Source organism: Monodelphis domestica, chromosome 2 (assembly GCF_027887165.1).
Source record: "Monodelphis domestica isolate mMonDom1 chromosome 2, mMonDom1.pri, whole genome shotgun sequence".
Lineage (NCBI taxonomy): Eukaryota > Metazoa > Chordata > Mammalia > Didelphimorphia > Didelphidae > Monodelphis > Monodelphis domestica.
In genome coordinates, this window is record NC_077228.1 from 29,867,637 (window position 1) to 29,884,717 (window position 17,081).

General features: G+C 49.8%; 1 protein-coding gene across 1 annotated transcript in view; it reads left to right on the forward strand.

Moving 5' to 3' along the window:
• Positions 1-17,081, forward strand: part of TRABD2B (TraB domain containing 2B) — a 245,552-nt gene that overhangs the window by 134,438 nt on the left and 94,033 nt on the right. The window contains exon 3 of the mRNA XM_056815180.1: positions 11,833-11,979. Within this exon, the coding sequence (XP_056671158.1) occupies positions 11,833-11,979 (147 nt within the window). The remainder of the gene's footprint in view (positions 1-11,832; positions 11,980-17,081) is intronic.

Below are 17,081 nucleotides of genomic sequence, written 5' to 3' on the forward strand. Positions count from 1 at the left end.
GGAAGTCGTAGAACCCCTCATTCTTGATTTCATAGGATTTGGAGCTGAAAGGGGCTTTATGCCACAGGAAAAGACTAAGAGCTCGGAGTAATGTGGATTTAACTGAAGGCCATTCATTTTAGCAGCAGCAGCAGCAGCAGTGGTTGGGGCATCAGCATCATCCCTAGCATTTATATAACCTCTTTCAGGTTTGAAAACCCCTTTGCACAAGTTATCTCATTCTATTGGAGCTTCGAAATCATACTGTGAGGTATCATCTATTATGACTCCCATTTTACAGATGAGGAAACTGAGACAGACAGGGTCTCACAGTTGGCAAGCATCAATGGTAGAATTTAAACTTGGGTCTTCCTGAAGTCCCCAGCTTTTGTCCATGGTGCCAGACATTTTTTTTTTTGCTACCAGATCTCACTGTTGGCGCCTCTTGAGCTGGCAGCCTCCTAAGACCCCCAGATCCTTTTCATAGACACTCCTCCGTCCTGACCTTGGGCTGTTGGTTTTGCTGGAGGCCTGAGCAGGGAAGAAAACATGTGTGAATTCCTGCTTCATTCTGTTCACTCTGCCCTGGTTTTTAGGCAGGGCCGGCTCCAGGCTGCTCCCAGTTGTCCCTTGAGGCTTTCTTGAAAACCTGATATGAACTACAAACACGGCTGTCAGAGGCCCAATTGTGGCTGGTGAGGGGGTGCATGGGCTCCCCCCTAGCCCCCCCTTCAGCTTCTCTTACCTCATAAACGGCTAATTTGTTACATATTTTTTGATGCTGTAAAGGAGAGAACAAAAGCCTTTTCTCTCTCCTATTTGAGTTCAATTATGTTTGTGGGAGAACCTGATCCCCTTCAAAGGCCACGGGGTACTGACCGGGATGGAGGCCTGGGCTCCCCTGCTCCCTCCCACCTGCCTTCCCCCAGAAGTGGCTCCACGACTGAGAGAGGCTGGCTCAGGACCCAGGGAGATGGAGCCCTTCCATTCTTTCTGCCTAGAAAGGGCTAGTCCAGAGGCTCAGAGGCTCTGGAGTAGATGGGAACCTTGGAAAACAGGAGCGTGGAATGCCAGAGCTGGGAGGACCTTAGAACAGGGAATGGGAAGCTGGGAGGATCTTAGAACAGAGAATGTCAGAGGTGGGAGGACCTTAGAACAGGGAATGGGAGAGCTGGGAGGAACCTTAGAACAGGAGATGTCAGAGCTGGGAGGACCTTAGAACAGAAAATGTCAGAGCTGAGAGGAGCCTGAGAGCAGAATGCCAGATCTGGCAGGGACCTTAGAACAGATGTCAGAGCTGGGAGGACCTTAGAACAAGGAATGGGAGAACTGGGAGAAACCTTAGAACAGGAGATGTCAGAGCTTGGAAGGACCTTAGAACAGAGAATGTTAGCGCTTCCAGGGACCTAATAGTATAGAACAGAGAATGTCAGAGCTGAGAGGAGCCTGAGAGCAGAATGCCAGATCTGGCAGGGACCTTAGAACAGATGTCAGAGCTGGGAGGACCTTAGAACAGGGAATGGGAGAACTGGGAGAAACCTTAGAACAGGAGATGTCAGAGCTTGGAAGGACCTTAGAACAGAGAATAGGAGAGCTGGAAGGACCTTAGAACAGATGTCAGAGCTTGGAAGGACCTTAAAACAGGGAATAGGAGAACTGGGAGGAACCTTAGAATTGGAGATGCCAGAGCTTGGAAGGACCTACAATCCAGAACAGAGAATGTCAGAGCTGAGAGGAGCCAGAGAGCAGAATGCCAGATCTGGAGCAGGTCTTGGGGCAGAAGATGTCAGAGCTTGTAAGGACCTTAGAACAGGGAATGTCAGAGAAGCTGAGAGGGAGCTTAGAGCATGGAACAGAGAAGGTCACTGATGACTCAGGGGCCCATGAATCCTTCCCAGGAAAAGCCAAGTGGATGGAGAATAGCCTTGGTGTAGATGACATCATGCAGATGGATAGAGAAGATACTGAATCAGTGCTTCAGTTCATCTCAGTCAGGCTGTAGGGATGGCCAGTTCTGTCTTAGACAACAAGAAGAGGCAAGAAGTCCAGCTCTCCAGAGCTGGTTCCATCATCCTCAGCACTGTTCAGACCATGTCTGCGGCGTTGTGCTCAATATTCTGGGTGCCACATTTTAGGATGGGTGTTGATAAAATGTCAGGGGTCTGCAGAGCATGACTATCATGGCAAGAGGACTTAAAACTGTGTTATAAGGGAGCAGTTGTGTAGCTCAGTGGTTAGATACTCAGGTCTAGCAATAGGAGGTCCTGGATTCAAATTTGGCCTCAGACACTTCCTCACTGGGCGATCCTGGGCAAGTCACTTAACCCCCATTGCCTAGCCCTTTCCATTCTTCTGCCTTGGAACCAATACACAGTATTGATACTAATATGGAAGGTGAAGATTTAATAAATAAATAAAAAACTGTGTTATATATGCATTAGGAACAATGTATAACTATATTGACATATCTGAAGGCCATCTGACAGATATCACACTTATTTTGTTTGTCCCCAAGGGAGGGAGTTATAAGGAGGAAGATTTTACCTTCATATATAAGGCAAATAGGTTGGGCGGAGGGCAGTGGTTTTCCTAAACTCCTTGGAAATCATAGAAATTATAGAAAATACTATGTCATAGGTAGTGAGTTCTCCATCATCAAAGGTATTTAGGGAGAACTTGGACACTGGTGAAGTAGAGATTTCTACCCTGGGGATGGGGCGGGAGGAAGAAGGTTGGCCCCTGTGGCCTTTAAAGCCCTCTACCGTCCTTACATTCTGTGGGCCTTTTTTCCCTTGTATGTATCTCAATTCCCTCAACTGTCAAATGGGGACAATGACCCCTACCTCACAGCGTTGTGAGAATAAAATGAGAGATTATTTGTAAAGGGTTAGCGCTGTGCCTGGCTTCTAGGAGGGATTAAGTAAATGCGTATTCCCTTCTTTCTCCTTCCTCTTGTGATCCCAGAACTGACTCAGGATTCATCCTGTCTAGTATAAAGACTTCCTTGATGGGATCTTGGAAAATGTTGGTTTTGTGGCCCAGTTTTTAGTCTTCAGACTTTCCCCCACAGGAGGTACCAGGAGACAGAATGCTTTGGTGTCCTGGGATGCAGCCCTGGTGCTGGCATTGCAATCGGAAACAGCTCAGCAGAGCAGCCCACCCCAGGCTCAGGCACATGGATGGGCCCACTCCCTCTGGAGTCCAGATCAAAGGAGTTCTCTCTTGGGTTCCGGTGGCCCAGCCAAGTGGGCAGACTCCCTTCCGCAGCCCAGAGGATAAAACAAGCCATTATTGGTGATTCACAGGCCTGTCAATGTTGCTGCTCTGCTCATGGCCAATTCCCATTTCTTAGCTTCTTTCTTTGCTTCCCAAGAATCTTGAAAATCCATCAGGGCCGGCAGGCTTTGTCCCCATTTCACAGATAACGTGGCGTCCTTTGGGGAGCCACATCGTCAGTGACCACTTGGAACTTCTCCAGAGGAGGCAGCAGATCCTGCAAACCAACGCCAGCTGAAGGGACCAGAAAGGATTGTGAGCTTAGAGAAGAAGACGGGGAGAGCGATGGCGTCAGCCCTGGGCCCCTCCCCAGAAACGGCTTTGTTGAGACGTTTGTAGTGTTTTCTTATGTGGCAAGGGTGTTGGTTGCACCAAAGAGAGTGTCAACTCCTCAAAAGCAGAGTATCACCTTCTTGCCTCAATGTGGTCCCAGCAAGGGCCTGGGCCAGTTGCTCAGATATTTAATTAGGTAAAGGATTCGGTGTGTTCTGTTTGGCAGAACCAGGACCAATGAAGGGAAGATGAAAAGGGCCTGGTTTGAGCTGGATGTCTTGCAAAGCTATTAATGCTCAGCGTTATATAAAAGTCTCGAAGGTAGTGAGCTCCCTGTCTTCAGAGGTCTTCAAGCAGAGGCCTCTTTGGGGTATGTTGTGGAAGCTGTTCTTGTTCAGGGTTGGGATGGCCAGGATGGCCTCTGGTCAGGGTGTCATCCAGTTATCTGTCAGTCAACAAATGTTTGTTTATTTTTGAAACCCTTACCTCCTGCCTAGTATTTGCTCTAAGACAGAAGAGAGAGAAAGGCGAGGTACTTAGCTTGGGGTTAAGTGACTTGCCCAAGCTAGTTTGAGACCAGATTTGAACCCAGGACCTCCCATCTCTAGGCCTGGCACTCTATCTACTGAAATACCCAGCTGCCCTCAACAAACATTTATTAAGTGTCTGCTATGTGCCAGGCACTGTGGTAAGCCACAGAGATACAGAGAGAGGCACAAACCACTCCCGCCCTCATAGAGCTCATCATCTAATGGAGGAGATGACAAGCAAATAACCAGCTCAGTGGTTGGTGGGGAGACTGCAGTAAGCAGGATCTAAGCTGAGATTGGAAGGAAGACAGGAAAACTGAGTTGGAGTGGGGTCAGGAATAGGCAGAGCATTCCCAGGAGAGACAATAAAATGGCACCAAATGGTGGAAGGACCATAATATTGGAGTGATGGCAAGCTATTGGTCAGCATCCCTGGATCATCCTTGGGTGGAGGGTAGTAGGATAGAAGAAGACCAGGAAGGTAGGAAGGGATCCAGTTGTGAAGACCTTTAAATGCCAAATAAAGGAAGATTTTCTTTCTTAACTTCTTAGAATCAATAGTTCTAAGAAAAAGGAATGATAAGGGCTAAGCAATGGACTTTCCCCGGATCACCAAGCTAGGAATTGTCTGTGGTCAGATTTGAACTCAGGACCTCTCATTTCTAGGCCTGACTCTTAATCCACTAAGCCACCCAGCTGCCTCCTCTTTCTTTCAAAAAATTATTTATTAACAGAATTTATCCATAGGTGTCTTAGGCCTTCCTTACTTCCCCACATCACAGAAAATGGCACCTCGGAGATAGAACATATTCATATAAATTATGTCTTTCATGTTCCTACTTTTAAGTTCACTCTCTAGAGGTAACATTCACAATTTGTTCTTCTGGCATTAATTCTGTAGCTGTGTACAATATTTTCATGGTTCTACTCATTTCACTGTTCATTATTCCATATAATTCTTCCCAATTTTTAAAAAACATCGGCCTGTTCATCATTTCTTATGGTGCAGTAGTAGGGAAGCTGTCTTAAAGAAGGAAGAGAAAAGAGCAGGGGAGAGCCCTGTGGGTGAAACACCCAGGAACACTGAGCATGACATCGATGAAGATGATCCAAAGAGACTGATTAGGAGCCCTCAGACAAGCAGGAGAAGGAGAGTATGCTATTGAAGGGGAGGATCATTGATGGTGTCACAGGCTGCAGAGAGGTCCAGAAGGATGAGAACTGGGAAATTCCATGAGATTTAGCAACTGAGAAATTCCTGATAACTCTGGGGAGCACCAACGAATGCTGAAGTCAGAAGCCAGATTATGGAGAATTAAGATGAGAATGAGAGGAAGGGAAGTAGAGACTGAACACATAAGTGATAAACTCTCAAAGAGTTTAGCCTCGTAGTGGAGGAGAGAGAAAAGATGAGAGCAGGAGCGATCAGATCAAGGGTTTTTGTTTTTTAGCAGTGGGAGCAACCTGGACGATGATGTTGGTAAGCGAGAAGGAAGCAGCCAGTAGAAAGGGAGAGACTGAAGATTAGTGAGAAAGTGTGGATGATAGAGGGACCAATCTGCTGGGGGAAAGCGTGACGGAAAGGGCTCACTTGTGAAACATAGAAGAGTTTGACTTGGCAAAGAGAAGGATCACTTCCTCCTAGGAGGAGCGGTGTGAGCAGAGGAGGAAGGGAGAAGGGGCGGATGTTTCTTCAGTGGATTCACCACCATTAAGATGGGAATAGGGGGAGCCATGGGAGATTAAGGAGGGATGAAAAGATTTAGAAAAGCTGCTGTGGGAGCAGAGGGGGAGAGTGTAGAAGGACTGCCTTGTGCTAGGGAGGACCCAGGAGAGATGACATAATAAGCGTTTGTAGTGGATCTAATCAATGGGTTTCTCTTCTCCTCCCTCTGACTCCTCTGCTCTCCTGTTGGCTCTTCCCAGCACAGCCCTTCCCCCCCCCATCCCTCCTGCCATTTCTACTCTCTCTTTTCTTCTCCTTCCTCTTCTCTCTTGTGCTGAGGACACTTGGTGTCCCATAGAAAACTTTGTATTTAGAGTCAAAAGACCTGGATTTGAATCCTGGCTATGACCCAACATGAAAGCTTAAAGGAGATTTTGCCAAAGGCATTCTCTCTCGGTGTCTCTCCCTCCCCACTCTTTGTTTCTGCTTGTCTCTGTCTCTGTCTCTATTTCTCTGTTTCTATCTGTCTGTCTGACTCCTCTCTTCCTGCCCTCTCTCTCTCTCCCCATTTCTGTCTGTCTCTCCATCTCTCTCCCCCTCTTTGTTTCTATCTCTGTCTCTCTTCTCTTTCCCTCCCTCTCTCTCTGTCTCAATCTGTCTCTCTCTTCTCTCCCTTCCCCTCTCTCTGTATTTTTGTCTCTGTCTCGTATCTTTCTCTGTCTCTCCATCTCTCTCTCCCCTCTCTCTGTTTCTGTCTCTGTATGTCTCTCTCCCTCTTTTTTTTAAAAATCCCTTACCTTTTATCTTAAAATCGATACTGTGTATTGGTTTCAAGGCAGAAGAGCAGGAAGGGCTGCACAGTGAGGACTAAGTGACTTTGCCAGGGTCTTAGATCGGATTTCAACTCACCAGCGGCTCCTCCCAGCCCTTAGGAGTTCCTGAACTGGATTCCTTCTCAGCTAGTCCTACTAGACATAGTCCTTGGACATTTACCTGCTCCGTGACCCTGGGCAAGTCACTTAACTCCCTTCTGCCTCAACTCCTTCATCTGTTAAATAGGGCCAACAACAGCCCCCACCTCCTGGAGTTATTGTCAGGATCACTCAAATGAGAACATGTTTATCAAGCTTTTTGCAGCTCTGGAAGTACTTTAGGCTCAAACCTAATAACCATTTCCTGTTATCATCCCTACCATCGAGGCCTGTAGCACTCCCTATAGAGCCAGTGTAGATCAGCCACCTGCTCTCTGAGAATTAGTCACTGCCAGGTTAAGTAATTGTCAGAGACAGCACTTGAACTCAGATCCTTCCAGCTCTGAGGCCTCTTCTCTATCAGCTGGCCGTTCTGCTGTAAGGGCTGGTTGACACTTATTTACCGACAGTCATCATGAAGGCTATCGCCCCACCTCTCTCTCTCTCCCTTTGTAGGTCCCCTACCTGGGCACTGGCAGAATTTGCACCCAGATCCTTTCCCCCCAGAGTCCGCTCTCTCTATCTGGTCCTGCTGCTGCTGCTTCTGGGCTGAAACGCTTCGGAGGACTCGAGGCATCTGGCACATGCCAGAGCCCCTCGGCAAAGCTGTTGACACTGCAGAAACCCCCATAAACGTGTCCCTGTGTCTGCTGCCTCGAGGCCAAAGGGAACTTCCTGAGCCATGCATGGCGGCTCTGTGAAATTCCGGGCCCGGGGCTCTGGCTGGGTCACTCATGGGCCACTGGTGCCCCCCTCCATGCCCCGTGGCAAGGGGAAAGGCCTCTCCCGCCTCCCCCGCTCCTTGACTCTCTGGCTCTGGGTTCTTGGGCCAAGCTGGAGGCCCACCGGGACCCTGAAGGTCTCTAGTTCAGTGAGATCATTTTACGGAAAAGGCAGCGACAGAGGGAGAACCGGGCCTCAGAAGCAGCATTGGAACCCAGGCCAGAGGTCTGAGAGGACAGAGCGGAAGATTCTAGGCCTGCGCCTTCGGCCAAGGCACTTGGTGATCTTGGGCAAGTCATTCCCGGGGCCTCAGTTTACAAATCTGTAAAATCAGGACGCTGGACCCAGCCTCATAGAGCAGAGTGCCTGCCAGAGAACCCCACCTCTCCCTTCACACGAGCACCCCTTGGGGTCCTAGCAGTCCAAACCATTTCCCATGAGCCACCCCGAACCTCTGCCCACGAACCCCGGAAGGGCCATGTGGCCCCGCCTTCTTGGGGAAGGGCGATCCGCAGATTGGCTGCCCCTCGGCCCACGCCCACAGCCAGAGTCGCCCATCTATTGGCTCCGCTGAGAACCACCCCGCATCCGGCTGGCCCTCGAGCTGGCCCTCGAGCTGGCCCTGGGGAGAGAAGCCCGGAGGGCACCAGAGGAGGGGCGGGGCCTCTCGCCGAGGCATCTCTTCTTCCTCTGAGCCCCGAGGCTGTCCGGAGGTGATGAGGCCCTTCTGCCTCTGGCCCGGGCTGACCCCCTTGTGCCTGGCTGGGGAAGGGGGAGCCCCTGAGGGCCGCACGTGGAAGGGGGCCCCGTGGGCCGTGTCTTGGCTCAGAAAGCGTGGGGAGTGCGAAGGTCTCCAGAGTCCAAACCGGCCCTGAACCAGGATCTCCCAGGAGGCACGTGGGAAGGGAGAGAGTGGAGACAGGCGGGTCCCTGATCTGCGCATGGCAGGAGAGGGCTGTGCGAGTCGGGACTGCTCAGCTCCAGAGTCTGCCGCTCTTGCCCTGCCTGCCGGCGAGGGTCAGCGCAGCCGGGTCACAGGGTCGTGAGGACTGCAGGGCTGTAAAAAGGAACCTTCGAGCTCATCTAGTCCGCCCCCCTCACCTTACAGAAAAGGAAACTGAGGCCCCAGAAGGTCGGTAACAAGTGCTTGTCACTCCCGATCTCCGGTTGGACATCCTCGCCGTCTGTCCGCCCCCAGCTTGGTCAGGAAGAAGGTTCTAACAGACTCAGCGGAGTGATCCCCCTGCTCATGGATGCCCGTGAAAGGCCCACGGACTTTATAAATATCTCCAGTGATGGGGAGCTCACCACCAGGCAGCCTATTCACTCAATGCACTTTGGGGCAGCTCTCACTGTTAGAAATGTTTTTTCAGGGTGTCAAGCCTCAATGTACCTTCTGCAATGCTGCCCCCCCCCCCCTGCCCAGGGGCCCTCCCCCAGTCTTCTACTCCTCTGCTGAACTCCCCCAGCTCCTTGGTAATCCTCCATGCCCCAGGCCTATGCCTGATGCCCTCTGAAGCTGGCCCGGCCCTTCTCTAGCTGCAAAGGTTTGGAGGCTGGACCAACGGTGAGCTCCTCCAAGACGGAGCTTGTAAAGAGGCCTGGGGAAACCAGAGTGCGCTGGGATTTTTCCTTCCTTATTTGTTAGTTCATGTCAAATCCTTAACATAAACATTATCCTAGAGTTAGCAGCGGAGGCCACAGCCCAAGAAAGTTTGTTATTTTAAACAGGCGGGGCCTACCAGTTTTGGGGTGTTGAGTGTCTCTGGCAGCCCCAAGGCTGGAGATAGGAATGAATGAATGAATGAATGAACGAAGGAACAAATGAAGGAACAAATGAATTCAGAGTCAGCCAAATGGGGAAGAGACTGTGATGGAGGTGGGGGAGGGGTGCAGAGCCCTGGGTGGGGAGGAAAGAGAACCTGTTACTGGACTCAGCTCTGCCTCTGTCACCCTCTTGGGTCTCTCAGGGAAGCTGGGGATCCATCGTCCTGTTTCTTTACCACCTCCATGAAGCCATCCCTGATTTCCTCTGCCCTCGGCCCTCCCTCTCTCATTCCCAGGGAACTCTCCTTTCTCCAGTTCTCCTCCAGCATTCCTCACGGGATCCTCCCTTCCCTTCCTCTGTCTCACTATTGCTTGTGGGTTCATCTCATGTCCTCTCCTCGCCCGTCATCCTCAGTGGACTATCAGCTTCTCAAAGATGGGGCCTCTCCATGAGGCCCCCACTAGCCTAGGGTCAGCAAAGAAGTCAGTATCAGTTCAGACAGAAGAGTGGTCAGGGCTAGGCAATGGGGGCGAAGTGACTTGCCCAGGGTCACCTAGCTAGGAAATGTCTGAGGCCAGATTTGAACCCAGAACCTCCCATCTCCAGATCTGGCACTATCCACTGGGCTCCCCAGCTGCCCTAGAATAAGTGATTCAAAAGTGTTTGTTGAATGAATATACTTGTGACTAGTGGCCTAAACCTGAGCCAGCTTGGTCAGTGAGTAGTGTAGAGTGGCAGCCATTGACCTCCTGTGGGGAGGCACCAGTGGGTATCACGGGGGCTTGGGTCAGGCTCCAGGCGTCCAAGGACCTGGGTTCAAGCAGAAGTTGTGTCAGGGACACCCGGGCCATCGTTGGGCCAGCCTCGGCCCTCTTGGGGCCTCCTTTACCCATCTGTAAGCTGAAGGAGTTGGACGAGTTGGTCTCTAAGCCTCTTTCCACTCTAAATCCTCTGATCCCAAGTAGTGGGAGGGCTGAGCTGTACTAGTGAGTCTATTAAGTGGATGCTCCCCCCCACCCCATGGGCTGTGTTTGTGAGCCTGTTTCCACGGCAACATCTCCATCAGCCGGATGGACCCCTCCTTCGCCTCTCCTCCTGCTGTTTCCCATCTGTGACTGGGAAGCTGCGGTAGACAGCCAGCGCCTCGCTGGCTGTGGCTAAGATTTCAGCACCCCGGCAGGCAGAGCAGGAACGCCTGGAGCATGCCAGGCCCGCCTTTGCCCACATGGCAGGGCTGGGCAGGACTCTCCAGGGAGCTGGCCCTCCCTGCGGCGAGAGAGTGGCTGGGGAGGATTAAGGGGTCCCTCCATCCATCTGCTCGTCCATTCATCCCCGTATCCATCCATCCGTCCGGGCTTCTGACTGTCCACTCGCTTGTACATGATCCATCCAGCTGGTCACTCATCCGTGCACACGTCCATATGGCTGTTCATTCATTCGCTCATGATCTGTCTACCCATCCGTCCACCCCTGTGTTCGTTTCCCACCCACATCCCGCCATTCATTCCTTCATTTATCTGCCCATCTTCTGCTCATCCGTGCAATCAATAATAACCAACAAATGCTTAATACTAGCTGTGTGACCCTGGGCAAGTCCCTCAGCCCTGTGGGCCTCAGTTTCCTCCTCTGTAAAATGAGCTGGAGGAGGAGACAACAAAAAGCTGTAGTACTTTCACTAAGAAAACCTCAAATGCGGCCACAAAGAGTCAGACATGGTTGAAAATGCCTGAACAACAGCTTCATAATACTATGTGCCAAGCACTGTGCTAGGTGCTAGAGACAGAGGAAGGCAAATCAGCCCCTGCCCTCTGGGACCCCTCCTCCTCCTCCTCTTCCTCCTTCTCTGGTTCCAAGGCAGGAGAGCAGTCAGGGCTAGGCTGGGATAGTTAAGTGACTTGCCCAGAGTCACCCAGCTAGGAAGTGTCTGAGATCAGATTTGCACCCAGGTCCTTCATTTCCAGGCCTGGCTTTCTATCCACTGAGCCACCTAGATGCCCCTTAGGACCTTATGTTCTAATAGAGACACAGCATCCACTTGTGGGGCCATATTGAAATGCATATAAAATAGATACAAGATAATGGGGGTGGGAGAATCGAGATGGTTTCCATCCACCTGTCGGCTGGCCTATCCGTTGCCCCCTTTGTTGGCTCATTTGTTCGTATGTGCTTTTTGTCCATTGGTTGGTTTGTTGGATTATCCGACATTTCTTGACCTGAGATCATCTGCAGTCTTCCCTGCACACATGGATTGTTTGTATGTAGTTGGCAACAACTCCATCGTCCCCTTATGCTTCTGTCAGAGCTCACCAAGTGTGTGGGCATCCATTCCCCCAAGAGACCTGCAGGGAGGCCTGTAGGGAGAGAGCTTAGAGGGGATCACCCCTACCTGACAGAGCAGGAAACTGAGGCTCAGGGAGATAAAATGACTTGCGTCCCGAATCAGCCCACGCTAGCGCTTTTTCTGCTCAAACTGGCTCAGAGCTTCCTTTTGGTACATTTCCTGGGATCTAGACACGAGGAAGAATTTTCTGATTGGGGTGATGGAGCAGGGCAGGGAGATGAGGTGGGAGGGCTCTTAGGAGGGTCTTGCGGCTTCCTCTGGACTGGCTGTGCAGGGAACTGACTGTCTACCCTTTGGGTCCCCAGGTGCTGTTTGCGCTGAATCAGACCCTGCTCCAGCACGAGAGCCTCCGGGCAGGCAGCCTGCAGGCCCCCTACACCACCGAGGACCTCATCAAGCATTACAACTGTGGGGACCTCAACGCTGTCATCTTTAACCATGACTCATCCCAGGTAAAACCTGCTGGCCTGGGAGGGGAATAGCTTGGGGAGGAAGCTGGGAGGGGCTTATCTTGCCCAGAGAGAATCCTTTACCCATTTTACAGATGATGTAGTTGAGGCTCTGAGAAAAGATCTGGATTTATAGCAGAAGGGAAGCTGAGGATACATGAGAGCTAGAGGCACCTTTAATGCCTAATTTAACCAGAGATACCTGTTTTCAAGGTCCATCTCTGACAAACTTATGAAAGCTCTCTAAGGGGATTAGTCTATCCAGTCATTTTCTCATTTCACATAGGAGGAAACTGAGGCCCAAAGAGGGAGAGAAACTTGCTGAGATAGACAGTAAATTTTGGAGCCACATTTCAAACTCAGATCTCATTCCCCATCCAGCATACTAGGAGGACCAAAGTGGTAGTTAGGACTGGTGACTCTGATGCCCTCTTGGGTTCCCACCTAAAATCCTGTATGGGTCTCACCCATAACAGCTAACACAGAGAGAGGTGGTTTGCCATCCAAGAACCCCGTAATGGACGCCAAAATTCTCTGTCATTTCATCCTCAGGTACAGAATGAGGGAGAGGTGATTAGAGAGAAATTTGAAAGGGAAAAAAAAGACCTGGGGGCTAAGCAGCCACTTCCTAGCCCAGTGGCCCTAGACAAGTCACTTAACCCCAGTTGATCAGTCCATTGATGGATAAATTCTGATATATTCTAGGCAGCCCTGAAGCAGAGGATAGAGGAGGCCTGGCTTGGAGGTCAGATAAACTTGGTTCTGAGTTCCACCTCTGACAAACTGGCTGTGTGTCCCTGAACAAACCTCAGAACCTCTCAGTGATCTGGGAAGCTTCTAAGACTACAAATTGATGGAGGGAGAGAATTCAAGACTCAAAACTCTTTTTAAGATTTTGGAATCTGTTTTTAATATGAAAGTGGGGGGGGATGGAATTAAATTTTAGAAAGATTAAAAATTAAATAGAAGATGCTCACCAACTTTGATAGAACAAACCTATTCATCTGGGAATTCTCTACATCAGTGAAAGCACAGGTCCAGGCTGTATTGATCCTAACAGATCTGGAAGCTATCCCTAAAGGGAGAGGGTGGGGCACAATAATTTGAAAAGACTTCATAAGCGTAAGGTAGGTGGTTCAGTGGGTAGAGCTGAAGATGGGAAGTCTTGGTTCAAAACTGGATTCAAAACCAACACTTCTGAGCTGTATGACCCTGGGCAAGTCACTTAACCCCAGTTGCCTAGTTCTTTCTAAGACAGAAGGTGAGTTTTTTTGTTTTTTTTTTTTAGAGGAAAAATAAGACTTTTTAGAGGAGGAGATTTCATAATGAGCCCCGAAGGATAGAGTAGATTCCTGGAGAGGAGTCAAGAGAGAGGTGTGGGCAGAAGCTCCCGTGTCCCACTCTTTATATCCTCCTTCAGTTAGTGGCTTCTCCAGACTTAGCCTTGAGGTAGAAGGGCAGGGCAGGAAAGGGAAGGGAAGGGATTTTCTCCTTCCCATCTTGGCCTCAGCCCCTCTCAGTCATGGGCACATTTCTGTGTGTGAATTATCCAAGGTCACACAGCTAACAAGTTTAGAAGCTCAAATTTAAAACCCATGCCCCCAGGTCCAAGGTAGGAGAAGCCACAGCTTTCCACTTTTGGCCTGGGAGACCTTGTGTGCACAGTTTCATTTCTGAGCAGCCTCAGTTCCTCCTCTGTAAAATGGAATAGATAACATAATTCCCTTCCTGGGCTTTTATGAGAATAGGGCTTTATGAGCCCCAAATCTCTCTAGAGATGTTTTATTACCATTGTCCTTTAATAGAGGGGGAAATAGAGGTTCTGTGACTTGGCCAAGGCCATGGAGGTAGGAGGTGATGGCTAGTCCCAAGTACCAATCTAGACCTCTTTCCTTGATATGTCAGCTCTTCTTCCCCTTGTGAAGTAGGTACGGGCAGGAAATGGCAGAAACCATGCAGAGTTTGGGTCCTGGCTGCCTTGGGAGCCCCTGCCCAAGTTCTGAGCAGCCTGGGCAGTCCCCTGTTCTTCCTCCTCCAAGCTCTCTCAGAGCCCCTCAGAGCAGACACAGGACAATTATTGTGTGAGCAAATTACTGGTGACGCTTGCAGATACTCCGTGTTTCCTTTGGACAAAGTTGTTTTTTTTTTTTTTGAGGCTGGCTGGGAAATGGCGATCTGATGATCTCTGTTTTCTCTAGGACTTCTCAGCTCTGATCTTTGTTTTCCTCAAAGCAGGGAGGTTGTTCCTTTCCCTTCAGGCAAAGAATGGGCCTAAACAGAGACCTCAGAGCTGGAAGGGCCCTCAAAGAATGCTCTGTGCCGCACCCTCCCTTCTCCATCTCTTTGTAGCTAAGACCCAGAGGCCCAGATAGAGAAAGAAACTAGCCCAAAGCCACCCAGCAAATAAGTGACTCATGGGAGACTGACGTAAGCTTTTTGACCCCAAAAGCGAGGGTTCCTTCCAGGGCACCAGACAAGCAGGAAAGACTTCCTGGAGGACTCCAGGAACTGCAGGGAATGTTAAACTTTAAAGAACCTTAGAAACCAGCCTGTTTCTTTCATTTTGTGGACTATGTGGCAACCCCTATATTAGTTGTAAGCAAGGGGTGTCCCGTTGACTGGGCAAATAGGGGATGGAATGCTCTTCCCCTTTTTGGAAGATGGATGGAGATTTCCATTGTCTGCCACCACCAGAACCTTTGAGGAGGAGATAAAAACAAGCAGTGGGAGAACAGGAGGAAAAGAAAAAGCCCTGGAGTGAGTGGTTATAGATTTTGAGCTGGAAGGGATCTTAGATGCTATTGGGTCCATTTTACAGATTTTTACAGACAAGGAAACTGAGGCAAACCGAGTTAAATCACTTGCCCAATGTCTAGCAATGAGTAGATTTGAAGCAGGATTCAAACTCAGCATTTTTAAAAAACCCTCACCTTTCATCTCAGAATCAATACCATGTATTGGTTCCAAGGTAGAAGAGTGGTAAGGGCTAGGCAGTGGGCTAGGCTCAGGGTCACCCAGCTAGGAAGTGTCTGAGGCCAGATTTGAACCCAAGACCTCCCATCTCTAGGTCTGGCTTTCAATCCATTGAGCTACCCAGCTGTCCCCTCAAACTCAGCATTTTTAAAAGGGATAGATTGTTTTTTTATCCCTCTCCCCTAAGGGAAGACTCAAGGAAGACATGATAGCAATATGAGAGAGGTGACTCATTTTATTTCTTCTTCTTCTCTTAATTAAAAAAAAACCCAATAAACTCTTACTTTCCATCTTAGAATCAACGCTGGGTATTGGTACTAAGGCAGGCGAGTGGTAAGGGCTAGGCAATGGGAATAAGATGACTTGGTCAGGGTCACACAGGTAAAAAAGTGTCTGAGATCAGATTTGAACCCAGGACCTCTCATCTCTCAATCCACTGAGCCACCCAGCTGCTTCCCTATTTTGCCCCAGTTCAACTCAGTTCAATACACATGTATTAGTTTTGTGTGCTATGTGTCAGGCACTCGGGCTCAGGGATACAGCCCATATCCAGAAGAGACGATACAAAGCCATTCTGAGGCAGGTGTAGACTACCAAGAAATAGGTCTAATAGGAGGTGGCGACTGAGCGGAGCCTTGAAAAGCCCCAGGGTTCTTCAGAGATGGACGCAAGGAGGGGATGCATGGGGGCGCAACCTGTACAAAGGTGTGGAAGCAGGAAAAACAAAAACCATTTTCCTGGAACAACAAGCAGGACATTTTGCTGGAATGTGAAATCTGTTGGAAATAAGCCTGGAAAGGTGGAGGCATTGGGAGGGGGGCAGGAGACGTAAGCCCTGGAAATGCCAAATGGGAAGTTTGCATTTTCCCTTAGATTCAATTAGCAATCGGAGCTGGAGCAGAGGGGATAGGGTCGGACCTGGACTTTGGCAGCTGCTGCGAGCATAGCTTGGAGTGGGGACAGACCCAAGGCCCAGAGACCAATTAGGAGGCTGTTGCCAGAGGCCAGGTGACATGTGATGAGGGTCTGGGCTAAGGAGCAGCCCTGGGCCATTGGAGAAGGGGCCATATTCAAGGGATGCTCTGGAGGCAGAAATGACAAGGCTTGGCACCCGATTTGATATGGCAGGTGAAGGAGAGTATGAGGAGAGGTACCCCAGGGGCATCTCAAATTCATAGTTAACAGAATCTGCTGTTTCCCCCCAAAACCATGCTTGCCCCAAACTTCCCCATTTCTGCACCGTTCTTCAAGTCAGCCCAGTTTGCAGCTTCAGTGACACAGTAGAGAGAGTGCCAGGACTGGAGTTCAAATCCAGCCTCAGACATTTACAAGTTGTATGATCCTGGACAAATCACTTGACTCTGTGGGCCTCAGTTTCCTCATCTATAAAATGAGCTGGAATAGAAAATGGCAAACCATCCCAGTATCTTTGCCAAGAAAACTCCAAATGGGGTCATAAAGACTGGGACACCTAAGTGGCTCAGTAGATAGAGCACCAGACCTGGAGTAGAGAAGATCTCAGTTCAAATCTGACATCAGTCGCTTAGCTCTATGACCCTGAAAAAGTCACTTTACTGCTCCGCTGTCTGCCTCAGTTTCCTCAGCTATAAAATGGGGGTAATATTAGCATCAACCTTCTAGGGTTGTTGAGGGGATCAAATGGAGCTTAATAAATGCTTACCTTCTTTTTCTCCCATCCCACCTATTCAAGAAGTGGCACAGCCTTGTCTTTTCCAAAACCTCTATGACATCTCGGACCTCTGACCCCTTGTCTCCATCTACAGTCATTGCTCTAGTTCCAACACCCATCGCCTCTTACCGGGACTCTTGTCCTCACTTCCTAATTGGTCTCCAGGTCTCCAGTCTCTTTGCACTCCGAGCCAGCTGCAACGTGACTCTCCGATCCATCCTCCTGAAACAGCAGGTCTGAGCAGGTCCCTCCCTGCTCAAATAGCTCCCATAGCCCCCTATTGCCATTAGGATCAAATATAAACTTCCCTGCCAAGCAAGCATTGAGGTCCCTCTCAGCTCAATTTTCCATGACTTTCTCCTCCCCATGCCTTGTTCCAGCTGAACTGGCCCAATTACTGTTCCAAGGAAACCACATTTCATCCCCTGCCTCCCTGAGCCAG